This window comes from Heloderma suspectum, chromosome 1, assembly GCF_057233095.1.
Source record: "Heloderma suspectum isolate Gila_16-S chromosome 1, 16-S_ref, whole genome shotgun sequence".
NCBI classification, from domain to species: domain Eukaryota; kingdom Metazoa; phylum Chordata; class Lepidosauria; order Squamata; family Helodermatidae; genus Heloderma; species Heloderma suspectum.
The window spans coordinates 256813931-256841169 of NC_139458.1; the positions used below are offsets into that span (position 1 = coordinate 256813931).

Sequence of the window (27239 nt, forward strand, 5' to 3'; positions counted from 1 at the left end):
CCCGAGCTGTATAGGGCTTTATAGGACATGATCAGAACTTTGAATTGTGCCTGGAAACAGACTGGGAGCCCCTGAAAGTGTTTTAACAGGGGAGTTGTATGCCCCCTGTAACCAGCCCCAGTCAGCAGTCTGGCAGCAGCTCTTTGAACCAGCTGAAGTTTCCGAACACTCTTCTGAGGCAGCCCCACATAGAGTGTGTTACAGTAATCCAAACGGGATGTAACTAAGGCACACATAACTGTGGCCAAGTCAGACATCTCAAGGAACGGGTGCAGCTGGCGCACTAGCTTTAACTGTGCAAATGCACTCCTGGCCATCACTGAAACCTGGGCATCCAGGCTCAGGGCTGAATCCAGAAGTACATCCAAGCTGCAAACCTGTGTCTTCAGGGGGAGTGTAACCCCATCCAGCACAAGCTGAATCCCTATTCCCTGATGTACCTTTCGACTGACCAGGAGCCTTCTATCTTAATCCAGATGTCTTGTCTGGATTAAGCTTCAATTTGTTTGCCCTCATCCAGTCCATTACTGCCAACAGACACCGGTTCAGCACCCCAACAGCTTCCTTGGAATTAGATGGAAAGGAAAAGTAGAGTTGGGTGTCATCAGCGTACTGGTGACACCAAACCCCCAAACTCCGGACAACCTCTCCTGGTGGTTTCATGTATATGTTAAATAGCATGGGAAACAAAACAGAACCCTGAAGAACTCCACAAGCCAATGGCCAGGGAGTCAAATAGGAGTCCCCCAGCACCACCTTCTGGGTCTGCCCCTCCAAGAAGGAATGGAGCCACTGTAAAACAGTGCCTCCAAGTCCCATCCCAGTGAGGCAGCCCAGAAGGATACCATGGTCGATGGTATCGAAAGCCACTGAGAGGTCCAGCAGGACCAGCAGGGACACACTCCCCCTGCCTAGTTCCTGGCATAGGTCATCCATCAAGGCAACCAAAGCTGTTTCTGTCCCATAACCGGGTGTGAAGTCAGATTGCAATGGATCTAGATAATCTGTCTCATCCAGGAATCCCTGGAGTTGGAAGGCCACCACGCACCCCAATATCTTGCCCAGAAATGGAATATTGGAGACTGGCCGATAATTATCCAATATGGTGGGATTCAGGGAAGGCTTTTTTAACAAAGGTTTCACCACCGCCTCCTTCAGGCAACCTGGAACTCTGCCTTGACTAAGGGAGGCATTAACCACTCCCCTTACCCACTCGGCCAGTCCACCTCTGGCTGCTTTTATGAGCCAGGAAGGGCAAGGATCTAGAACACACATGGTGGCTCTCACCTCTTCCAGGATCCTGTCCACATTCTCAGGCTGTACAAATTGAAAAGTATCCAACAACAATGGACAAGCAGGGGCCACAGTTACATGCACTGGGTCTGTATCAACTATAGCATCCAAGGCAGAGCGGATCCGAGCGATTTTGTCTGCAAAGTGCTGAGCAAATTGTTCATAGTGGGCTGTTGAGTGGTTTAAATTATCCTCTTGCGGGCTAGTGTGTAAAAGACCCCTAACCACTTGAAACAGCTCCACTGGACAGCTCTTTGCAGATGCAACAGTGACAGAAAAAAATATTTTCTTTGCTGCCCGTATTGCCACAGAGTAGGCCTTCAAATAGGCTCTAGTCCATGTTCGATCAGATTCACTCTAAGTTTTCTGCCAACATCGCTCTAGTCGTCTTCTCACTCGTTTCATCATTGCCAGCTCCCTAGAAAACCAGGGTGCTGGTGCGGCTCCACTTTGTGAGAGAGGACACTCAGGAGCTTTTGTGTCCATGGCCCTGGTCATTTCTCCATTCCAGAGATTGACCAGGGCTTCGACAGAATCTCCTGCGGGGGAACAGGAAAATCCCCAAGAGCCGTCAGGAAACCATTCGGATCCATCAGCCTCCTGGGGCGGACCATCTTAATCGGCCCTCCACCCCTGCAGATGTTCTGAGTTCCAGCAAGTCTAAACCCCAACAGGTAGTGATGTGTCCATGACAATGGAATTGTAGAGAGTTCCTCCACTCAGATCACTATCACCCCATCCAGGACAGAAAATGAGGTCCAAAGTGTGCCCAGCAGCATGGGTGGGGCCAGATATCTTCTGGGACAGACCCATGGTTGTCATGGCGGACATGAAGTCCTGAGCCGCTCCCGACAGGGCAGCCTCAGCATGGATGTTGAAATCCCGCAGCACAACAAGCTGAGGGGTATCCAACACCAACCCCGAGACTACCCTGGCTAGCTCAGGAAGGGAAACTGTTGAGCAGCGGGGTGGATGGTGCACCAACAGAATCCCTATTCTGTTCGGGGAACCCACCCTCAAATACACACACTTGAACCCAGAAGACTGCGGTGAGGGCGAGGTGAGGGCGAGGTGAGGGCGATCGAATCCCGATAGACCACTGCCATCGCCAGGTGAGGACGATCGAATCCCGATAGACCACTGCCACTCCATCTCCCTGTTCCCCAGGTCTTGCCTGCTGCTAGACAAAGAACCCTGGAGGGCAGAGCTGAGGGAGATTAACCCCCCCCCCCAGCTTCATCCAACCAGGTCTCTGTAATACCAGCCAGCTCAGTGTGCTCACCCAGGATCAAGTCCTGGATAGCAGTTGTTTTACCATTAACCAACCTGGCATTCAGCAGCAGCAGTTTCAACCAAGGGGGTCTGTTGCTAGGGCTATCCAGGTTATTTGAATTGGGGGACAGTTTAGGGACAGTCAGCACCCTATTGTTACACACCCTGCCTTTAGAGTGTGACTGTCTCCCCGCTCCGTATCACTAGGGATGTACGAAAGTCACTTACCTTTTCGCAGGGGTGATTCGCGGTGGGGGGGAGGCGCGTCGCTTCTCTCCCTGAAGTTCAGGCGAGGGGGGGGAGGCGTCCCGCCTCGCCCGGCCGAAATTCAGGCCAGGGAGAAGCGCCCCGTCTCCCCGGCCGCGAAATACAAAAGTAAAAAAACAAAACAAAACAAAAGCCCCATGATAGGCTACGTAACGATTAACGTAGCCTATCACGGCTAGATTTCCAAAGTCAGCCGTGATAGGCTACGTAAATTGTCAGGTAGCCTATCACGGGTGAATTTGGGGGGGGGGGGGAAAGTGCGTATGCAAATGGCGGCGCCCATGGGCCGCCGCCATTTGCGTACGCGCTTTTTTTTTTCCAAAGTCACCCGTGATAGGCTACGTGACGATTTACGTAGCCTATCACGGCTGACTTTGGAAATCTAGCCGTGATAGGCTACGTAAATCGTCATGTAGCCAATCACGGGTGTGTGTTGTTGTTTTTTTACTTACTTTTTTATTTTGTAATGGTGGCGGCGGCAGCCGGTCAGGAGACCGGCCGCCGCCCCCGCCCCCAATGAAACGTCGCCGAACCGCCACCGGGACCCACCGCTGAGAGGGACATTCGCTGAAGGTAAGTCCCATCCTGGGGTGGGGGGGCGGCGGAGAATTTCCCCAACACTTTCGGGGGGCCGAATGCCTCGGCGCTCGGCCTCCCGAAGACTCGGGGAGAAATTCTCCGCCATCCCTCCGTACCACCCTCTGCCCTGTAGAACTGTAATGGTCATTCCCTGGCTCCCAACACCTTCCCCCTCCATTAAAAAACACGTATCTAATGCAGGCAGTCCACACTGAGGCAAACAGTCCCCTTCCCTCCTTTCAAGGAGGGGGATGGGCCCTCAACCTCGTGCTCCCCCGAAGTGGCTCCCCAAAAGGGGTGACCCCCTTTGGTGTCGCTCCCTTTGGCGGCGACACCCACCAGCGGCGGTCCCGCCCCCACCTGGGCTTGGGTTTTATGCCCCAGCTCCCACAGGTGTTGCAGCTGGGAGTGGTGTGGTGCTTGGCTGGCCCTGGGTCTGCAAGGAGGCAGCGTAGAAGTCTCCCAGGTGGAGGCAGAGCTCCATCAAGGCAGCAGCAACAGGAGCACTGGATCCCACCTGCCTTGCAACACTGAAGGGCTTCACATTAGATCCAGTTTTATTTATTGGCATCCAAGTGGAATACCTACTTTTGTTGCTGTGCCAGCTGCATATCATTAGGGATGTATGAATCCCTTACCTTGTTCCGGTCCGGGGCATCTGTAGTGGTGGGGAGGTGATCCGTCCCTCCTCCCAGAATCCTCCCCAGCTGGCTCCGCTCCGCGGCAAGGCCACGGAGCTGCCGGGTGGGGCCAGCTGCAGCCGGACTTCTGGCCGCTGCTGGGCTGCTGTGGCCGCAAATGGCAGCCGTCGTAGCGGCCGCCATTTGCGTCCTTGCATTAGGCTGTGATAGGCTATGTAAGTTTTTACGTAGCCTATCACAGCAAAAGGCAGGGGTGCAAATGGCATAGCGGCCGCCATTTGTGCCCCTGCTCTTTGCCATGATAGGCTATGTAAGTATTTACGTAGCCTATCATGGCCTAATGAAGGCATGCAAATGGCAGCTGCTATGACGGCAGCCATTTGCGGCCGCAGCAGCCTAGCAGTGGCCGGAAGATGAGCTGGAGCTGGAGCTGCCGCCGCATCTGCTACTGCCGCTGCATGCACCGCCCGGTAGGTCCACTCCGGGGGGGGATTTCGGGGAGGGGGAGGCCGTTCTGCCATGGACTCTGGCTGGATTCTAAAGAATCCAGCCTCACTGGAGTCCATGGTGGAATTCTCCAACATCCCTACATATCATTCTAGTTTAGAGATGAACTGCCTTTTTCCATTGCAATGAATATGGATTTCAGCACGCTCCGGGAGAGAGCGCAGGACAGGAAGGCCTGGTGTGCTATGGTTCAAGGGGTCACGAAGAGTCGGACACGACTAAACGACTGAACAACAACAGCCTTCCTCCATATGAACCCACCTGTCACCTCAGATCATAGTCTGTGGCACTGCTCCAGGTACTGCTGACTTTACAAGTCAGGCAGGTGGCTACCAGTGACAGTGTCTTCCCTGTGGTAGAAGATGATGTCGTAATGCTCCCTAATTGGTTGGACTGGGTGTGTTGAGAGCCAACAGAACGTGCCATAGCTGTTTTATATACAGATGCCCTATTCCTTCCAATTCCATTTTTAGATGCCTGCCCCAATATCTGGAATGGAAGGTATCAGCTGCTAATTTAATTAATGTATTATTGGGGTTTGCATTCCTCCCTTAAATTAAATTTCCAGGGCAGCTAACATAATTTCAAAATACAAGAAAACAAATTAAAAACCTGCAGGACCCCCCCCCCTTCTGAGATATGAGAATTGACAGTGTCTACAGACCATTGTGAATGAAGTATTCATTTGGCAATGAAGATAAAGAACTTTTGCTGAAATATATTGCACAGCTTCTCTGAAATATGAACAAAATACCAAGTTATATAGGAAGCACAATGAGAAACCAGAACAAGATTAAAAGTTCTATACAAAAATACAGAGAGCTGGATGGTGAGTAGTTCACAACAGAACACAATGTGCATTTTGCTCATGGGAAGCTACATAACCAGAATGCCATGGTAAATGTTGTTGTGAACCACCCAGAGAGCTTTGGCTATTGGGTGGTACAGAAATGTAATAAATAAATAAATATGGTGCTAATCGAATGTAGAAAACAGGTTTGTAAATCAGATAAAAGTCTATATTGTTTAAATACTGCCAAGTCTATACAAACCATAATAAAGACATTGATAAAAGAAATCATTGCCTTTATTTATTCTGTTTTGTACAGTTGCCAAGGAAACTGGAAGTGCCTTTTCCAGGGTTTTGTTGTCAGCTTTCTTCTCTTTCTTTCAACAGAAGGACTCTTTTTTCCCCAGTTTCCCAGTTTTTGGAATGGTGGCACAAACATCCCCCAAAGCCATAAGAAGTCCATTTGCTCCATCTGTCTCCATACCTACATTAGATTGTTGCGATGTTCTATCTGTGGGGCTGCCTATGAAAAGCGCTTTTTGAAACTTCACTAGGGATCTTGGAGAAATCTGTTTGCGGGGGGTGGAGTTTGATGAGTTTTCCTAGGCTCGGCTCCCCGGATTGTCTTTCAGTTCCTGCTGCGGTACCCGACTCGATCTGCAGTGAGTCGGGCCAGCTACTGGATGTTCCAGGAATTTTGCACATGGGGAGGGAAAGTTCTGCAATTTCCGCAAATGTCTGAGTAATTTGTGCAAATTACTCAGAAATTTGCACAAACTGCAGGACCCCCCCCCCCCCAGTGTGCTAAAAAGTTCCCAGAGTCCATGGAACTGCCCACAGCTTGGCTCACAGATGCAAAGTGAGTTGTACATGCTGCATAACTCCTTTGAGCCAAAAAAGAACCAGATTTCCCAGCAATGGACATCCTTAAACTTCACTTGGCTGAGAACACCACTGTGAAGCTTTGATCTGGGAGAAGGAGGAGTGAGCAGATATCACTAGTACTTAAAGAACTTCATTGGCTACCAATTTGTTTCTGAGAACAATCCAAAATGCTGATTTTTATCTGCAAGGCCTCAAACCATCTGGGACTGGAGTATCTGAAAGACTGCCTCTCTCCTATATAAACATGCCCAGTGGTTAAAATCTTAGTTGGAGGCCTAGCCCGTAGTGCCCCCATTTTCAAATGTGATAGGGATGGCTTCCAGAGCTGCAATGTTTTCTCATTGGTTGTGCTTCATTTGCACAACTCCCACCCTCCCAACTGCCATTCGTTTGGTGACTACTTGGATGGCTTTTAGATGCAAGGTAAACATTGTTTTGTATAACCAGGCTGTCAGGGTTGAAATTGAGCCCATAGAGCCCCAGAGCAGTTCTGATTCTGAGGAAGAGCAGCAACCCGTGGGAGAGGAGCTCGCTCATCTCTCACAGGCACAGCGGCAGGGAGAGATTCCTCCTGCCTGCATTCCTGGGAGAGATAGTGACCCTGGCAGCGAGAGAGCGGGGGATGGGGCCTTGCTGGATGCTCGGCGCAGACGCAGGGAGCAGCGCCAGATGGAGGGCGCCGAGAGGAGGCACTTTGCTCGCTTGGCACTAAAACAACGGTTGCGTCCCGAGGACCCAAGGGTAAGAGGGAGGACCTATCCATAGCCCAAAAGTTCAGAATCTTTCCACCCTTCTCCTTCAAACGGGGACCAACTGCCTTACCTGGAGCTTAGGCTACTCTGCTAACTACCCCAGTGCAGTTCCTTGCTTAGTCATTGGTGATTAGCATCTGAAAGAGTCATTAAGTTGTAAATGGAATAAAGCCTTGGAAAGAATCCTTTTCATCTGTGTTTTGAGTTGGCTATTGGAGGGGACTGTAAGAGGCAGCTAGGGCGCTCCTGACACAGGCATTTAACACCGCTTTGTGCAACAGATCGATCCATTTAATTTTGCTGCTGTTTTTAATCTGTTCTGGTTGTGTTCTATTGCATTTTAGTATCTGATTGTTTATATTCTGAGAGATATAGATATAGAGAGGTAGCGATAGAGAGAGATAATAATCCACCTTGAAGACATTGCCTAAAAAGGCAGAGTAGAAATATTTTCAATAAATACAACACAACACAATTTCTGATTTTGCCTATTGCTTCTAACTAGTTGCTCTCTGCTCATTTATTCTGCTGTAAAATTTCAGTATCAGGAGGGATATTATGTAGCTAACAAGTTATAGCTTAATTTTTAAATCCATTTTCCTTTTTATAAAGGAAAGATTTGAATGCCCTAATTTTCTTCTTTAGCATCCAGAGTTCTTTCAAACTATTAGACCGCAAGTAGTAGTTAAAAAGGGTCCTTTAGTGAGAACACAGTTTAAGCATCAATTATGTGTTACTTCCAAGGAGCACTCAGGGTTGATTTCCTTTAGGATTGACTGATTTGACCTCCTTGCAGTCCAGGGGACTAGTAAGAGTCTTCTCCAGCACCAGAGTTGGACACGACTGAACGACTGAACAACAACAAATGTGTTACTTATTTATTACTCTAGGCCCCCCAGTTTTTCGGCATTCCTTTTCTTTATGTGTTTTATTAATTTTGCCTTCAGTTGCTACCAAACTCTTCACAACAGTTGATGGAGGCTGTGCTTTCTTTTCATTTCTGATTGGGCAGGAACTGCATCAAAGACTGGATCCTTGACCCTCTGGATCAGTTGCTGCACCTTGAGACACAATGACTTGGCCATCTGGAGAATCTGGTCTGAAAAGTGGCCCATATCCTCTGATGGGAGGCTGGGTCTTGAGAGCCCACAGCCCCATCTGGTGAAGAGATCTATGGAGCCACCAAAAACTAAGAGGCCGAATCGGATTGATGATCTTCCATGATGGAATGAGGTGATGCATCAGGCCAGGTAGACTGCTCCATATCTTGCTGTCCCCCAAGAGGAGGTAGTAGAGTGGCTCCTTGAACCAGCGGAACCAGAGTAGGGGCTCTGTGACTAGATAGCGTGGCACAGCAGGGATCAACAGCAAAATGTGTTGCGTTAGCCCTGAAACCAATCTAGGTGCAGGCATGGTGGTGGAGGCAAAAACATACCATCTGTAGACTGGCTACGTAAAGAGGCCAATGGCACGGGCCGGTACCGAGGAGGCGGTTCTGAGGTACCTGAGAAGATCGTAATGGGCTTCTCTATCACATCTATGATGCCAGTCCTCCCAATACTAATTTTGTCATGGTGGCAGAGACCATTCAGATTGCCAATCCCAATCTGAGATGGGAGATAGTGATCAGCCACCATGCTTGGAAGGCTGAAGCGGTTCTTCCCTCTGATCCAATGGATAATCTCTCTAAGGCCAGAGAGACTGGAGAACCTCTTGATGAGGAGTGCTTTGGATTGGAGAATGGATCCATAATCTTGCAGCCCCTGATCTTTAGTCAGAGTAAGGTCTCTTATTTCACCCTCCAAAGTAGATGCAATCTGGATCCAGTCCTGTGTCAGTACTGACATGACAGGCCTCATCAGTATCGGTGAATCCATCATCGGCAGCAGGATCAGAATGTGCTGGGACACTTTTGGAGCAAGATCCTTTGGTCTTCTAGATTTCTCTTTCTTTCTTTCTTTCTTTCTTTCTTTCTTTCTTTCTTTCTTTCTTTCTTTCTTTCTTTCTTGATCTGAAGATCTTGGAGTCCTTGCCTTTTTTTGACAGCTTTTTAGCCACCGAGAGAATCACTGGCTGCCCAGACATAGGCAGGTCAGTATGGCCCATAGTTAGAGCCATAACAGGGGAAGCTGAGCCAGACACTTGGGGTCTCCACCCCTCTAGTGCTCTTTTCCAACAAAACTGCCCGAATTCTGTCAGAATGATTTTGACAGGCTTGTTTTGTAAAGGACTGGCAATGCAAACAAGTCTCAACTATATGTCCCTGTCCTAAACAAAAAAGGCAAAGGGAATGTCTGTCTGTCAGTGGGAGTTTGCTACTGCAGTGGATGCATTTTCGGAACAGCGCCTTCAAGGCCCAACACCCTAAGGTGATCAAGCATTCACAGATATTGCAAAAATAATAACAAAATAAAATAAGCTACAATAGAGAGAAAGAACGACAACAGAAGAGAAGAAAGGTAGAATAAAAAAGCCTCAGTGGGTGTGAAAAACAGTCTAAACTATGACAGAAGTTCCCAATGAGGTTACAATGGCGACTGAAGAAGAACTGAGGGAATAGGTGGGAACCTGTTAGGGGCATGCACACTGGGACAGTGGGGGAGGGTTCCCACCAAAAAGTTCCTCAGCTATAGAAGTTCCCTGAAATGGGGCTCCGCGTAGGCACAGAACCCATATGTGTGATACACAGAGACCACAAAGAAGAACCTGCAACATTTTGGAAGGAAAGGTGAAGCAATTTTTGTGGAAGGGGGGCCTTCAAATTGGGAGCAGAGGAAGTGATTAATTTCTATTGTTTCTGGCCCTTTGCAATACAGCTGAACTTCAAAATTATACATTTTTAAAGGATCCAGCCCTATACTTTGTTCATATTAATAGGCAAAGCATTTTGAGAGGTGGAGATATCTATGATGCTACATGGAGATGTGTGGTTGTATGATATTTCGTTTATGTACATCTCATAAAAATCTAAATGTAAAGGAAGAGCAGTTATCAAAACAGTATTTTTGCCACCTAATTACTTTGGGCATTTGTAGACAAGGCTTGTATTGTGCGACTGCTTTGCCTCATTCACAGAATTATATGAGGGGTCCAGACAATGTCTTCCTCCCTTTACAACCCTTTGTGTTTTCCCACCACTTTTTCTTTTTTTTTTTTCTTTCCACAAAAATTCTGTTAAGGAGCAAAAGACAAGGTCTTTTGATTGGTAGAGCTAAGAGCCATCTCTCTGGAAGCACCCTTATGTTGGCCCATTTAGATCAGTGGTTCCAAACTTTTGACAGGGGCTGACAATGTACTTTTGCATCTGTTTTGAATCCATTTGTCAGTTCCAAGCCTGACACCACAAATTGATACACATCAGCCCTTTGACTGCAGTGCTCACAACACTGATTTTCATATGCTTGACCACTTACTCACCAACCGATCCAATGAGGTTTTGATGGCCGATGGGATTCTTGTCAATTTAGAATCACTTACTTGGATATATTTCAAAATGTTTTGACTGCACATCATTCTGGAGATTTGCTAATATTCAAGAGTGTGATACTTGTTGCATGATATGTATATTTTTCTTTCCTGAGTAGAATACAGCTTTGTGGGAAGCAGCTTTTATAATGGTTCTGCACCAACAAATATACAGCTGATTTAAACAAAAAGTACAAGAGACTTTCCTCATGAACTCCAGTTATGTTTATAATGTAAAAGTCAAAGTTATAAAACCACTTTTGTACTGTCAGTAAGCAGACAGTGCTTTATACTGAGCTAAAAAGCATATTTTCTCTTCTCCATCTTAAATGGTAACTGTGAAGTAAATGAAAATGAGGACGCTCAGAAAGACATATTCGTACTTCTCATTTTACATTAATCTATGTTTCACTTGGGAAAAAGGCGAGTAAAGAGAGACATGATAAAGGTGTATAAAATTATGCATGGTGTGGGGAATATGGATAGGAAGACATTTTTCTTCCTCTCTCATAATACTAGAACATGGGGTCATCCCATAAAGCTGATTGGTGGGAGAGTCTGGACAGATAAAAGGAAGTACTTCTTCACACAGCTCATAGTTAAACTATGGAATTTGGTACTACAAGAGGTAGTGATGCCCACCATTTTGGTTGGCTTTAAAAGGGGGTTAAACAAATTTCTGGAGGAAAAGGCTATCAGTGGCTACCCCTGATGGGTATATGCTACCTCCAGCATCAGAGGCAATATGCCTACATACATCAGTCGCTGAGGAACATGGGTGGGAGGGTGCTGTTACACTCATAACCTGATTGCGGGTTTCCTATGGGCAGCTGGTTGGCTACCGTGTGAACAGGATGCTGAACTAGATGGACTCTTTGTGATCCGTACAGCTCATGTTATGTTCTTACGTTTGCTTGCAGAAGGTAAGTCAAATGGGTGAAACAAAAGTCTTTCTTGGTCATAGTTACTGATATGAATCATTATTTTCATTTCTACTTTCTTCCCTGATTTAGACATAATTTGTTTCTCTGTATGCATTTTAGTTTTAATTTTTTCCTAAATAAGCTTAACAACCATGGACAGAATGTTACATGTGTGGAAACTACCCCCACCCGCAAACATTCTTTTTGGTCTGTTGATCTTGCTTATCCATCCTTCCAAAACGCTTGAAGTCAGGATTTTCTTTTTCCAAAATCTGATTGCAAACTGCCAAATACTTCCATGTGGTTTATCCCTTTTGCATCCTTCCCCTGCCCCCCCCCCTCCAAAGGGGATTTTAAAAAGAAAAAGAAAACCTTACAGCACTTTTTGGGAAAGATTCCTTTCTCTAGGCTGCAATCCAAAATATACTTACATGGAGGGAAGTCCCACTGAAAATATAGGGCCTTCTGAGTAAGTGTGTTTAGGATTGCATAAAGTGGCTCTGTCCTAAATTCTGATAGAAGTATTTTCAGCTGCTTAGGGGGAGCTTAATAAGGAGGGTTTTCTGTCTTGTAGTGACTTGACATGATATTCAGTCACTGAATACATTCCCCTGGAATATCTACAGTCCTGCTGATGTTTTGACATATTTTCTCTTTTTGACCCCAGGGCTGCTCATTGCAATGGCAGCCAAAATCTAGCAATCACATATGGACCAGTTACACAGATGCACAGCAAGATCTGCCAAGTCTGAGTCACATCAGAATGTCTGAGTGACCATTATGTACCAAGGGACCCAAATACAAGTCCTTCAGCATTTGAAAACACACACGCACAAGAACTGACAACTGATTGGTGGCATGGTACTACAGTGAAGCCCACATTGCATATCAGGATCACAGAGGGAAAAGGTTTCATTGCTTACCCTGGCAGATGGAAGACTACAGGCTTCCAGTGCAGTCTCAACACGCTTTCTGTCTGAGGAGAACAGGCGATAAATGCTGCAAAGTGGAAAAGATACAAAAGGAATAAAGACCTGCACTGGGTGCAATTCAAACTGTTGGTATTGACCTACAAAGCTCTAAATGGTTTGGGATCAGGATATCCACAGGACTGCTTTCTTCCTTACAAATCTGCCCAGTTGCTGAGGCCTTCCTCAGTGGCATATGGGTTTAGGATTAAATATTATGTCTAATTCCTCAAACTTCTTTCTTGGCAAGTAATTTTAGGAGCAATTGACGCATTGCAAAGCAACAAAGCCAAGTTTACCATCAAGTATATGTCTGAGAGGGAGCCACAGCCAACCATAGCTCTCTGCTGTGAATCTGTACAATTTATATGTTGTCAAACACCTTTTTGTCACCTTCACACCTTACATTTTTAGATGGACAGACAGACATCAGTTTTGTACATCTAACACCTAATAGGGGAAGAAGGAGTGTTTGGCAGAAGAATTTCCCACACTCTCAGTTCAACACTTGCAGACAAATACTTGCAGTCTCCTTCCCAAACAAGTAGATACGATGTCCTAGAAAATGTTCTCAAATCACAGCTGAAGCGCTGCTGGGAGTGCATACTGTGCTGCTCCCAGACTGTGTCTCTCTGCCACATGAATGCAGACCCAGGGAACTACTGGGTTGGAAATGATCATTATATCCAATGTTAGCCCTACTTAGAGGAGACCCACTGAAATGAATGGGACTTCAGTTAGGCTAATATTGGAAGCAAATCTGAATGACCACACCCACCCAGTCTGTGAAAAAGAAGCCCATATACTCATGGTATCGAGTGAATTTTGTTTCAGCACACAGTTCCCACTGAACAGCTTTCCACCCTTGAAGCATTACAGATTCTGAACTCCTGAAACAGAGGTTTTGTTCTGTCTGAAGGGGCTGAGCTGTGCACTTGCACCATATCACTTCAGACTGTAGTTGGGAGCTTCTCTGTACAAAACATTTCCTCCAGAGGCTGAAGGGTTCTAGCTTAGCCTTCTCCCTTGCATGCTAGTTCAACTCTGGCTTGTCAGGGGAGAGACAAGCCAGAGTCCTGGGTTTGGACGTCATGCTAGAGCGTCCAGGGACAGAGCTTCCCTGAGTTGTTTAGCTATTCCTGCTGGCAGGAGGAGCTAAGTGGGAGCAATTGAGCCATGTGAATTAGTACACTGGCTTGTTCATAACAACCTAAGGTTTTAAAAACCCTGGTGGTGGTGGTATGTGAACTAGGCCCCTGTGTGTGTGTGTGGGGATTTCTTTTGTATGGAGTGAGCCCCCACCTGCAACCTGAAGTGATACAGCCCAGACATAGTTTGACCACTGCAGTAAGAAGGACTATGCCAGAGTGATGGCACTGTGTAGAATGAAATTTCCTAGACTGCTTATCTGTTTACATGGAGAAATTATATCATACTGGCCCAGAAAAGTACAATGACTTTTCTGGAAGCTTTTCATGCCAACACACTATAATGAATACAACTTACTTTTTCAAAGGGATGCGCCCATCTGTCGTGACTTGCAATTTAAGTTTTGTGTATCTAGAGAAAACGAAAATGTGCTTATCAACAAACATTGCAACCATAATATTAGAACGTGTTTTGTTTTCCATAATACTGACCATAAAATAACCCTGAACTTTGTTCTTCTGAAGAAAAAAATTATAATCTCTCAAGCTTCACCATTTCCAAGAAAAGCTTAATGTCTTGAAACCTCAAGCAAATTATCTTTACTTATAATGACATCTCCAAGTGCAGATTTTGAGAGAGATCTCAAGTCCCCTCAGGGGGGTAAATCAAAGATGTAATTTTGCCCAAACAGGTTTGTTTTGTGATATTCTTCAAGCTATGTATAGTGCACACTGAAGACCATGGTTTGAATTGGGGGCATGAGTTGGGATGCTATGAGGTTCTATTCTCATTGCTTGTAGTACAGTTGTGCACAAATGGCCTCTCAAAATTCTCCAGCCTATTTGTGAGCAGAGAAACTGGGGGAACAATTTCACTGAATTTCTCCTAGGGGAGGAGAAATTCTCCCACAGTTTCTCACAGATAGGGCTCAGTGTTGTAGCACAGGTTCTTTCTTTTTCCTAAGGGGTTTTGGTTTATTGCACTGCTCTTGCAAGTGGCAACAGCATCAACTATGTTGAGGCTTCCACTTTTCTGAGGCAGAATTTTGAATTTCTTTTGGTTTTTGAGCTTACCTAATCCCTGCGAGGTGGCCGAGGGTGCTGTGTGTTCTCTCTCTATTACACATCTTTCCATTGCTCTGCAGCCTCCCAGGCCACTTGCCATTCCTGAACAGAAAAAGCCCCATGGGAGGAATTAACACATGATGTCTTCCTCATGATGGCTTTAATCAGGAAGCTGAGGAGGCTACAAGCTGCCATAGAGATTATTGTACAATGAATCTCTGTACACTCCATGGCCACCCTGTAAGTAAATTAAGCTCCTTGGCCACCTCATAAGTAAAGTAAACACAAGAACCCCCAAACCCAACCCATGAGAATTTCTCCACAATTTCTTCTCCTTTGAATTTCTTTTCTATCAAATTGAATGAGAATGGTCGAAAAAAATGTGGGAGAAATTTTTGGCACAGCACTAGCCGTAGTAAAGTTTTGCTGAAGTGAGCCACCAGTATCAGCAGTCCCTTTTAGACATTATCTCAGCCACATGGGAGCCACTTATCTGTGAGCAGCTCCTATGCAGCTGGGAGAACATTTTAATGAGCCAAACATATTGGCGGATACCAATCACACAGGCCTTTCTCACAGAATTGGTACTGTGTGTCTCTGTGTGTGTATATATATGTATGTATGTATGTATATATGTATATGTATATATGCAGATTCTTTTGGACAGACCTGCACAATAAGCTCCCACCCTCATGTTTTGGTCATCAGTGATAAGCAGTTCCCACATCTAAAGGGCACTGCTTTAGAACATCTAAAGGGCACTGTTCTAGAGAACATCTAAAGGGCACTGCTGATTGGACAGAGATGGAGAACTTTAGGTAATCACTAAATAAAACACATGTTTCCTGGAATGCAAGAGACTACATTTCATTATCACAATTAATCCATATAACCAGCCACGGTGGCTATAAGTCCTTCATTCACACACACAAGTGATCCCCATTAATGGCTTATACAAAATCAAAGGGATATATATTTGACCTGCAGTGGAAGTTTCAAACAATCTAGTTAAGACTATGCATAATATGGTGGTATGAATGCACCCCTCTAAGTCCCAAGCCAGCAGGGTAAAAAGGGGAGAAATATTAGGTAGCTGGACATTACACATATAAGCTATTTAATAGACAGTTCCTAACACCTTATGCCATGTACTAAGCTATCATGGTTTGGAGAAACTTTGGGGGAGGGAAAGAGGACAATGTGTTTCCAACACTCCCCCAAATCCAGAAGCTGGTTTAGAAGTATAGAGAGGGAGGCAATGAGTCATAGATGCAAGCAGGATTAGAACTTGTGATGAGAATACTCAACAAATTTCAAGTCCAATACTCTCCACTGACCTAAACCATCAGATGGAGTCAATCCCCCCTTACTACTCCCCTACATGGCATATACCAGAGATAATGGGTCAGTGACCAAGTAAAACAACAGCCACTTAATTACATGGAAGAATTACATTTGCAATTTTATTTTCTTGGCAGAGAATACTGTGACTAATCCAGTCAAATCACCAGGCAGCTTGACAAATACTGGCAACACACAAACACCTATATTTTCCCGGTGGACAATCAACCTGAATGTCAGCTCTATTGCTCATTGTTTGGCCAGGGTAGTTTGTAACCCATTATCTTAGCCCAGTAGGTTTTTCAGAATGGATTTACCAAGACTATGGGAAAGATACATTTGGAGCCCTGTGGGGTGGCAGGGCTGGTGCTTGCTTGGGAGGATTTGGTATAGAGAAACAGTAGGCAGAGAAAGGTTAAGCAAACACACACACCAGTGTGCCAAATTCCCTCTCTGAAATGTGCATGTAACATGCATCTTACTCCTCATTGTCAATCTAATTCAGCACATCCCTGAGCATCAATCACCTGTGTGGCTTTGGATAAACTTGGATATATTTAGGTATTTCCTCTTAAATTTGAGGGGAGAGGGAAACACCTACTATTTTTGTTCTAGGATATTCTCATCAACGCCCTTTGTACTTTTGTTCTAAAGCTCTCTGAATCAACACATTGTGCCTACAAAGTTTACATAAATAGATTTACAGTTTTTCTCCACTGAGTGCAAAAGCACAAGTGACTAAGGAAGTGGAAATGTTGTATCACTTCATTGTTTGACTAATAATAGATAGCACACTGAAAACACCAAAGGAGATAAGTTTGAAACCCATTGCTTATAACCTTAAACAGCAGTGCCAAGATCTGAGGTCATGCCCTCTACAGCAGCAGGAAAGGCTCCCAAAGTCTACCACATTTATGACTCCAGCTAGCTTATTCCCATGAAAATGCATTTGCATAGAGATCTAGCCACTGTCATTCATGCTGTGGTGATCTCCAGATCTGATACTGTAATGCACTCTAAATGGGATAGCCCTTGAAGACTGTTCAGAAGCATCAGCAGGTACAAAGTGCAGTGGCTTGAATGTTGATGGCCATAAGCTGATTTTCTCATACTTCACCTGTCTCTGGGCCTGACTGAAATTGCTGGGTTTATCCTTTAACGGTGCAGTCATATGGTCTCTTGGAGGACAAACCAGGGGCCATAGGATACTGCAGGCTTCCTACTCCATCCTCCTTGGATGAAAACAGAACTTTCTGCCACTGCAACTGCTCTGCTTGCTGTAAGGGCAAAAAGGGCATGTCAGGGTAGACCAAGGGAAGACTCAGATCTGATGGATCTGATCCAAGCCCCCTCTTTTCCTGGGACATGCCCCTGAAACAGGGAAAACTGCATTTGCCTTGGAACTAATGAATATTGAATTTCTGTCCCCTTGGAGGCAAAGGGAGGGAAATTCTACACCCAAAACAACATAACAAAGAAAGGTGGGGGGGATAAAGTTGCTCCTCCCCTCCTCCTACTCTGGTTGGCACAGGCCCAAGAGGGCTTTGGATCTGGCAGTTCTTCTACCATGGATTCTCCTTCCTCAGTTGGAATGTAATGCTAAACCATAATGCTTTGTGCATTAGCCTTGGGCTCATGTCTTCCCGCTCCCCTGTTCTTTGCCGGTGGAGCCGCAAGGGGGAGATCACTTCCATTTTCTACTAACCAGGGTTAGTCATTATGTACAACCAAGAACTGCGGTAAGTGTTGACGCAGTTTAGGAAAACAAGCCAGGATCATTAGCCAGAGTTTCAAATTGGCTTGTTTCCCTACACCATGATGAGGTGGGGAACTGGTGGCCGGTTGGATGGAAGCAGCTAGAGAGCACTTCAGTCTGGCTCACGAACCTCTCTTCAGCCCACACCCTATCCTTGGCCTCATCCCATCCCCACTCCACTGACCCCGCTGTTTACTGTTGCTCAGTGGCACCATTACTACCCGACCTTGAGGGGAAAAATCCATCCCAGATGAGTGGCCAGGAAGGCTCCCCAATGCTGCAACATAGGTCAGGGTTACTTTCAGAAACTTCCCAATAAGCAGTGGCAAGGGAGGGTTCACTCATTGCCTGAAGTAACTGCTTCTCTCCCACAGCTGAGAGCAGAAACGCCGCTGCTTTTCCTTTGCACAGCTGCGCAAGGTTTTGTTTGGGGCAGCTACTGCTTGTAACTCCTGTCCTGAGCTTCTGCAGTTTCAGCTGCCAGCCGCACACAGATCTCAGAAACACCAGCATAGGCGTTGCATGGAGTCCCCTTCCCAACAAGGGAGATTAGGAGCTTGGTGTCTCCCAGGAGGCGAAGGGAAAGAAGAAAGGAAGCAGTGGTTTGGGCAGTGGTATGAAGGTATGTAGCCCATAGAGGATCAGCTCTGCAAAGCCAATAAAGCAGTCGCAAAGGAGGAGTGGAAGGGGCAGTCCTGCTTTCCTTCCTTTCCCCAAGATGTGTGTGTCTGCTGAGAGAGACTAATGAAGGAGAAGCAGCCTTTCATCCCTGCCTGCCAGTCCACCTACTCACCCCTTCCCAAATCAGCTGCACCACATGCTGATCCACAGCACAGCCACGTGCCTTGCTACTCTAGAGGCAAACTGGGCCATCCACCAGTAAATGGATGTAACACCCCCCCAAACACCCCCTTTTCTCTCTTAGGGTGTGTCCTATCCAGATGCCCATCAGTCTCTGACCTTGGAGGCTGACAGGCATCCCATGCAGAGCAGGAGAAGTGTGGAGGTGATTGTTGCCTCTGTGCTTCTCCTGCTCTGAATTTTTGCTCGCTGGGTGTTTTTGCCCATCTAGCAAGGGCCCTGCAGAGGGGGAGGGAAGGAAGCTGGGGAAGGCTAGGGATAGCTAGTATCCCTGCTTCTCCAGCCCCCTCCCCATTCACAGAACTGCCCCTTCCCTCCTCTTGGAGGTCGCTTTTGCAAGCTCAGAGAGGCAGCCAGTGAGGTTCTCTCCATGCTGGCTGTGAGGGGAGGGGGCAGGGAGCGCAGACCCCGGGGTTCAAGGTCAGAGCACTGTCTCTAACTTCGGATCCAGGAATCTGAACTATCCTATGGTACCCTGGATGCTGTGTAGGGGCCATAGGACTGCTCTCTTAATTTCGTTTCTTTGTTTCCCAGGCACTTCCCTTTCCTCTTGAATAGCTGCAGTCCAAGCCACTGTATGTTTACACAGAAGTAAATCTCAGTGTATTCACAAATGTGCAGAGGGTTGCAGTCTTAACTTTGCATGTCTCACATTTCTTTGAATGCCTTCCCTCTTTTATCCCTCCTTGCATTTCCTCTCTGTCAGACATACACTTGCTTCCCTTTGTTGTCCTCATTTCTGGGTTAATGTTGTCCCTCTCATTCCTTTTTCCCTCCTGCTACATCTTGATCCTGTGCATTATTACTCAGTGTGGGTGGATGGATGGATGGAGAGTGGTGGGAGTGCAGAGAGAAAGAGGGGGAGAGTATGAGGTAGTGGGGTAGTGATTACTATGAATGGAAGAGGGGTTATTGATGTACATGTGTGTGTGAATGGGTGGAGTATGTGGATGGAGGTTTGGCTTCCATCTGAACCACCACCAGCATGTGGCCTCTGGTGTCAGGTCCCTTGATCCTCTCTCTTTGCAATCACACACTCCAGGATACTAGGCTTCAGGCTCACTACTTTATCAGTTAATGACCAGGTTCTTTACAAATGCATGTCCTCGGAGACTCTCAGGCTATAAAGGAAAACAGCTACTCCACACAATTATGAATATCAAAAGAGGAGCCAAGTGGGAATCATAGATGTTGCTGGCAGTTTGAAACAAGAACTTGCTGGCCAGAATAACTTGGGGGGGGGGATGCCCCTCCCTTACATTTGTGCCCTCCTACGTAGGCTATCAAGCATAGCCAAACGGGTGGAACGTCTGAGCTCCGCCTCTAACTTTCTCACTTCACTCTGTGCCGGACTCTAGCATCCTTCAGGTCACACTCTGCACTCACCTCCTCCTCCTCCTCCAAGACTTGAGTTCTCATGGAGGAGGGGGGCTTCTGGTTGAGCCATCTGTGTGCCAAGGTCCTGAGAAGAATGCCTATCCATGTCTGAGCTCATCAGGGAGGAAGCCTCCCCCAGTGCTGGCTGTTCCCATTCTGAGTCTGAGCTGCTAACTATCTCCACATGCTCAGAATCATTCCTGACATCTGGAAGCTTAGCCATGATGGAATACAGCCCTTGGGGTGAAAAAGGTTCCCCATTCCTGCCCTGAACCATAGTTAAACAGTAACCATAGTTTGTCTGGTTGTCCATTCATAATGAGTAACTGCAGTTATTTGAAAACGGAAACAAAAGCTCCTGATCTCCTTGGGCCTGCACTTAAGTGGGGGGGCTCATGACCCCAAGGTGTACTGCTGCTTGTACATGGAAGATTAAACTATGGTTCCACATCAAGTGCCAACGCAGCCACTGTGCTGAAGGAAAAGCCAAAATGCATTTTGTGCTGACACGTTTGAACTGAAGGGCACCTATAAAGGAGTCACAAGGCTTTCTTTTCTCCCCTCAATCCCTTGCCAATGTATTTACTAATACATGCTGAAAATAAAGTAATTTCCTTTAATGAAATTATGTTAATGCCGGCATGAAATGCAAAGCTCAATTACTCATGGTTAGAATTTTTAAAGATCTGCTTAAATGCAAATACACTGACTGTTAGTTTGCAGTTCTCCACAAAATGGTTGCTAAATGGGCTAATGAAATCTCCTATAAAGCACTGACTCCTACCTATCTGATAGCAGATGATCACCAATAACTTAAAAAATAAATGAAATTCATTTTCTAATGAAAAGGGATGGCCAAAGACATGTTGGAACCTGAAGCAGAAAATCGTGGTTGCTGCTGCTGCTTTTTAATTTAATTTTTGTAAGCCTTAGGGGAAGAAAGGCAGGATATAAATAGTTAAACACACACACAGCACTTTCTGTAGCACCCCCCCCAACACACACACTGCCCAATTTCCCACCTTGTAATAAGGCCCCAGATCTATTGATTGAATCAGCCATATCATTCTGCTTCATAGCAGTGCTGGCCCTGCTAATGACCTCCAGTATCGTACTCAGTGACAGGAATAAAGGCCCAGTTCATACAAAATGTTTGCTTATTTAGTGATATTTAGAAAGAGTTTAATTATGATTCTTTGTTCTTCTTAAAACTCCCAGTGGCCTATTTCTCACTGAGCCAGCAAACTTGTGTTGGGCTGTACCAGTCTATCTAGGAGCTCCTATGACTGAATCGGCCGCCATAAAAAAAAGTTATTTGCAAACAGAAACCTAGCATGTCAGGGAAAATGCTACACTAGCAATCCTTTTCCCTAATATGACAAGCTTTCTAGGTGGAAGGATTTATTATGATTATGATACTCCATCATGTGAGTCTCCATTTGCAGTCTGAAGTGGGACCATTGCCAAACGTCCCTATTCACACATGCACATGAATTCACATATGTACATGTGTACCCAACAAATCCAAAAACGTTGGGATCTTTTTCACAGGTGTGGTGCACACATGGTAGACTGTATGCTGTATTTTGACAAAAGTGGGAACATTTACTCAAGAATGCCAACTACTGAAGGACAGGCGTTGTTTTTTCTTATCCCAAATATTTACAGAAAGAAAATGAATGATTAGTGCACCACCTCCTAGCACTGGACCGGCAGACTATTCCCAATAGCAGAGACAGAGAAAGAAGAGACAGAGGCAGGGAGTTATGGTTCACCAAAGAAGGGCCCTATAGATATGGCAGGTGGTCTTTGGAAGACCTGAGCACAACAGGAAGACCTCAAGTTGCAGTAGCGCAAGGTGGGTCAAGTGACGGGGAGGATGGTTCCTTTTGCTCCTGGCTGCCATGGGTCCCTTGTTCATACAGCCTTTCCCAGAACAAAAGACACATGTTGGATGTAATAGTCAAGGTGCTTGGGCAGTCTTCCCCAACCTGGTGCCCTCCAGCATGTTGTCAGGGAATGATGGGACTTGCAGTCCAACACATCTGGAGGGCACCAGGTTGGGGAAGACTGTGCTAGGGCGATGTCAGAAAAACTAAAAAATGCAAACTGCACATGTACGAGCTATCACAGCTGAGCTTCTCGGCAATAGCACACAGACGCACGTTTACCACCTCTCAGTGAGAAGTAGGCCAGTGGGAAAGAGGAAAAAGCATGTTTATAAAAGCGGCAGTCCATCATCATATAAACAATTGGTAGCAATCATTCCAATAAAGAAAAAGGAAGCTGACACACAACAAAGAGAAGTAACCGTCTTAGCAAAAAGTGCTTTGTCACTTACGCTTTTTCCAGAAAAGCATCCCTTGACATGTTCTGTGCCAGCAGGTTCGTTGCCAGACTGAAGATTTCCTCTGACCATTCCTAAACAGAGAGAAAGGAGCTGCCGTTTATGTTCAAGCAAGCACAGGCCAGAGGCACAATCCTTCATGACTTCCATTCCAAGAATACAGAGAGTGGTGCAGGCCCTGGGCTAAACCTTTTTATATGAAAACTACTGATAAGAGTAGGAAGGTGTCCCCCACCCCCAAAAGGCATAACAAAGGCAGGTTTACTTACAGCAGGGGTGGCCACCCTGTGGCCCTAGGGCAGTGTGCAACCCTCAGCCTAATTTCATGTGGCCCTCAGCCTAATTGCAAAAGTATTCTGCATGCAGTCACTTCAGACCTCTAGCGACTAGCAAGAGTGTGATCTGTCCTTTGCCAGGAGGCTGCTGGGCAGGAAGAAACAGGGAAAGAGAGAAAAAAAAAAGGGGATGGCAGAAAAAGGGTGATCCACCCAGCTGACAGGTACATGTGGAAGAGTGGAGAGGAAAAGATGGAAGGCATGACCTGCACTTACAGTAAGCAGGGAGGAAATGCCAGTGTACATGAAGGTGGAACAGAAAAGCAATGAAATGATAACAGTAAATAAACATTTATATAGTGTTTTTGCATGTTCAAAGTGCTTCAGATGCATTATCTTGTAGTCTTTACAACAACCCTGTAATGTAGGGCAGTATTATCATCCCCACTTTGAAGATGGGGAGGTAAGAGTGGCTAGCCTAAGAGTACTTAGTGAGGCCATGGGAGAGGTGACATTTGAATCAGGGACTTCACAATTTTTGTGAACTGCCCAGACAGCTTCAGCTGTTGGGCGCCATAGAAATAAATAAATAGCCTGGTCTCTTAGCTACTATGCTCACCAGCTATCTTTTAGTAATACTAGTAAAAGAAAATGATCAGGTTCAAACTTTCCTCCAACAGGTTATTGAAGTTGCTGACTTTTATGCAAGTAACATAATAACACACTGATTTCTACTCAAACATAAATTGAAAGGCACACAACATATTTCAGTTCGGATTCTACATGTACTTTAAGAAAGCATATACCTACCCTAAACTGAAAGTGGAGGTAGTGGGATTAGTTCCCCAGGCAAATTGCTACTCCCTCTACCCAACAGAAATATATTTAAAGATTAATCTTTCCCCTAATTTTATGCTGAAAGCATTCATTATGTTTGACCCCAAGGCAGCATACATGAGAAATCAAAGTGTTCAGGAAGCACAGCAAGTGACCTGATGATTTGAATGCTTGCGGAAGAAAAATAAACCCCACTGATTAGTTCAGTTAATCAGGATTTGGAAAAAAACACACACACCACTAATTAAAAGAAGGTAAGGGAGAGGGTTCTGTTCTGGATAATCAAGAAATGACTATATCCATTTGGACACTATGGTCTAATAGTCACATGTAAAGTCCCTTTGAAGTAGTAGCAATCAAACATTTTAATTAAAGGTTCCCACGCTCTGGGAGATACTGCAGTTGTGCTGAACCCATCACTGTTCTGCATGTAGCATGCACTTCTTTTGCCTCTCACCCCTATTCCCACATCTCTGCTGACAGCTTGGAGAACCTCCCTGTCATCCAACCTTGAAATCTTGGAGCTACATTTCATGTCTCCCCCGTTCCCAGCATCAGACAGTTTTACAATCATCATCATCATCTTGCCAAGCTGTCATTTGACTCCTTCCCCTCCCTGAAACCCACACCAAAGCTTAATTTATGCCATAACTCTAAACACAAGTATGATCCTTGACAAAGAAGCCCCTTTGCCCAGTCAACTGTACATTTGGCAACTCCAATATTGCCAGAAGTCCTTAGTCTTAATTCACAACCCTCCCACATGCCTTCACTGCACTTGAATGCCAGTTTCATTCTTCAAGCCCCATACTGCTTAACTAACCTTCAAACATTTCCCTCTCATCAATCCTCAGTCCCTTTCTAACTTTAGTTTAAAGATGCTTCAGGTGACTCAAATCTCATTGCAGTGACAATTCAAGAGAGCCAAGTCCTCTTTTGCTACAGATGCTTCATTTTTCAGTGTCTATCTCACTTGGATACAGTAAATATTTTCATCTTAGCCATCTTCATTTACACCTTCATGCACACCCGATGGGACCTCTGGAGAACTGTTAGAATTTCAGGATAATTTTGCATATTGTTTTCAGATACAGAAATGGATTTCTGTTTGGGGAAAAAGCATCCTCTGTGTAATAAAAATCAGAGGGAGCCTGTTGTTCATCTCCACTAAAAAGCATAGGAAAGCTGATATGCATAGCAGCTTCCTGGTGCATGTCACACAGAGACAGCAGTTACCCAAAACCTTGTGAATTGCTATTATTGAAACATATTACATGAGAAACAGATGTTATCTTATTAATCACTCATTCCTCCCTGCTTTGACTAATCTTCAACCTCACAGACTATTCTCTTCACTCAGTCCTCGCCCTCACTCCAACTAACTCCCTCAGTTCATTCATCTATCTCTCTTGTGTGAACATAATGGAGTTTTTATGGTTGTTTTAAAGCAGCTCCTCTCATAAGATTCTAAGGACCAGGGCATCACTCCTAACAGCAAACAGCAAACCAGAGTATGCATTACGTATAGATTGTTGGATCCTGATTGTTGTTACATATGAACCCAGAACTATGGTTAACTATGGGTTGTTAACCATGAACAACCAGGAAGCCATGGTTTGAGCCCATGGTTTGTTGAGGACCCATGTTAAGAACCCATGGTTGGTTGTTGGGTTGTGAACTCTGAGTTGTTTAAAACATGGGTTGTTGTTCCATACAAACCAGGAACAATGGGTTGTTTTGCTAGGCTACAAAGGCAGTGGGTAAGAGTGGGGGAAAACCCAGCTGCTCTACTTGCCATTACTATAGCACCCTAAAGGCATTTGGGATGTAGGGAAATCAAACAACCCAGGAACTGAAAAAACAACCTGCATTTTGCACAATCGTCTGGCAGATAAATCATGGATAAACTCTGAGTAAGGCAACAACCCACACTCTGGGTTGTCATTATGTGAGAACCAGGTTTGCACACTTGAGGGAACTCTGAAGTATGCAGAAATACAAGACTTGGAAAACTGGAGCTGAGCAGAGGGGGCATGCCCAGCAGAGCTGCTTACATCTTAGAATATCCTGGAGGACAGCACGGTTAATTGCCATTGGTGAGAACATTGAACAGGAACACTGTAGGGAGGGTTCACTACAATGATTTGTTGGAGGTCCCATTTGTTACACATATACCAAGGGCAAAGTTGTGGGGTGTGGGAGGGAGATCTGCCACTTTTCACATATAGCAGGAAGCAAGCTATTTGTAGAAAAAGAACGTGAGAAGTAACCATCCACTTAGATAAAAGAAAAGGTAAAGTAGACTTTATTTTTATGCTACTTTTCAAACCCAAAGATAGATTACAAAATAATCATAAAGAAAAACAATAAAAAAATAAAATAAAAAAATAAAAAAATAAACTTACTACTACCTACATCAAGATATCAGCAATCACATAGAAACACACAGAATCGGGGGAAGACATAAAAGACTCACTTCATTATAAAATGCCCAACGTAAAAGGTTGATCCTCACCATTCTTCAGAATGATAGAAGGATCTAAATGTGGATCTAAATGTGCCACAAGAGGGAAAGAGTTCCAAAGCTTGGGCACTGCTGTGGAGAAGACACATATACCTTTTTTCTCCCCATTACAACAATGATACATAACTGGCAAAGTGTTGTATCACCTTGGTCTTGTGTTGTTTTATTTCAAAGCAAAGGGACAGGGATGCACCATGAAAAACGAATGAGGTGATCCCTTGTGAGTCAGATTCTTATCAAAATGCTGCGGCTCATCCAGCATTTTAGTCCATCCTATCTAGTTTTCCCAGCTTCCCAAAACTAACCAACCATTTCATTAACAATGCTGTGTTCAAGAACTAATAATATGTTCTAACCCTTCTTGTGACACTAAGTGCTACAAAGATTAATCATGGCAGAAGATAGCTCACTTTTAGGGTGCAATCCTATACATGTTTAGACAGAAAACCATCCTACAACTCCCAGCATTCCCCAGCCACATATTTTAAAAAAAACATATCCTAATGACAGTAATTGCATGTGTTTCATGAGCCCAAGCATCACTTCATTTGTAATGTGGCCTCTGTCCCCCTTGATGATCCCTTGTCCATTTTGAAAAATGGGAGGATTTGTTAAAAGTTCTCTTTGATTAAGCTTGCTGGCTGCCTATATAGCCAGACAAGGCAGCATTGCCACAGATGAACACTAATTACACACAAGCAAGAAAAGACCTTTAGTTACTACTCATCGATGCAGTCTGGAGAACAGAGGCCATGCTCATATATGCCCCCGGAACTCTAAATCCTATCAGTGCTGCCACCTCCCACTGGTGACTCTAGGGTGGCCACTTACACATCACTAAAAAGGAGGAAATGCATCAGCAAAAAAATGAACAAAAGAGGAGACTGATTGGCATAAAATTTGCATATGCTGATTTATATGTATAGATGCACATTTAGAAAGAATTACTATAATTTAAATAGAAATACAATACATCTCACCATAGTGGGGAAGACTGTGGCCAGGTGACCTCCTATGTGCCTGTTCAATCTGCTTCTAGGGCCTTCCTTGCTCTTCTTTTTGACAATTCTTTAACTTTAAACTTGACTGGGACTGGACATGCCTTAAAACAGAAGATGCCTTCAGAATAGAGGACTGTCCTCTAACGGCCCTTTACAGAGGATTATCCTCTATAATCATCATAGGTGTCCCTGACTATTGTGTCCCTATTATGGTTCTTTTCTCTCCCTCCTACTGCAAGCCAGCTGTTACCCCACTGGCTCTTGTCCATAGGGAATGCCAGCAGGAACCAAGGAACTCTGGGAGAGAGCATGTCACATGTCTTTCTGTCTCTCAAACTACAGACTACTTACAAAACTACAAGTCT

The 27239-nt window shown here is 45.2% G+C and overlaps 1 protein-coding gene across 2 annotated transcripts in view; it reads right to left on the reverse strand.

Moving 5' to 3' along the window:
- The window catches only part of PLCB1 (phospholipase C beta 1), a 703903-nt gene that overhangs the window by 266310 nt on the left and 410354 nt on the right, over positions 1-27239 (reverse strand). For both annotated transcript variants that reach the window (XM_084825185.1, XM_084825194.1), the window contains exons 5-7: positions 22232-22311; positions 13849-13902; positions 12298-12373 (exon numbers count right to left, since the gene is read on the reverse strand). In XM_084825185.1, coding sequence (XP_084681311.1) covers positions 12298-12373; positions 13849-13902; positions 22232-22311 — 210 coding nt within the window. The remainder of the gene's footprint in view (positions 1-12297; positions 12374-13848; positions 13903-22231; positions 22312-27239) is intronic.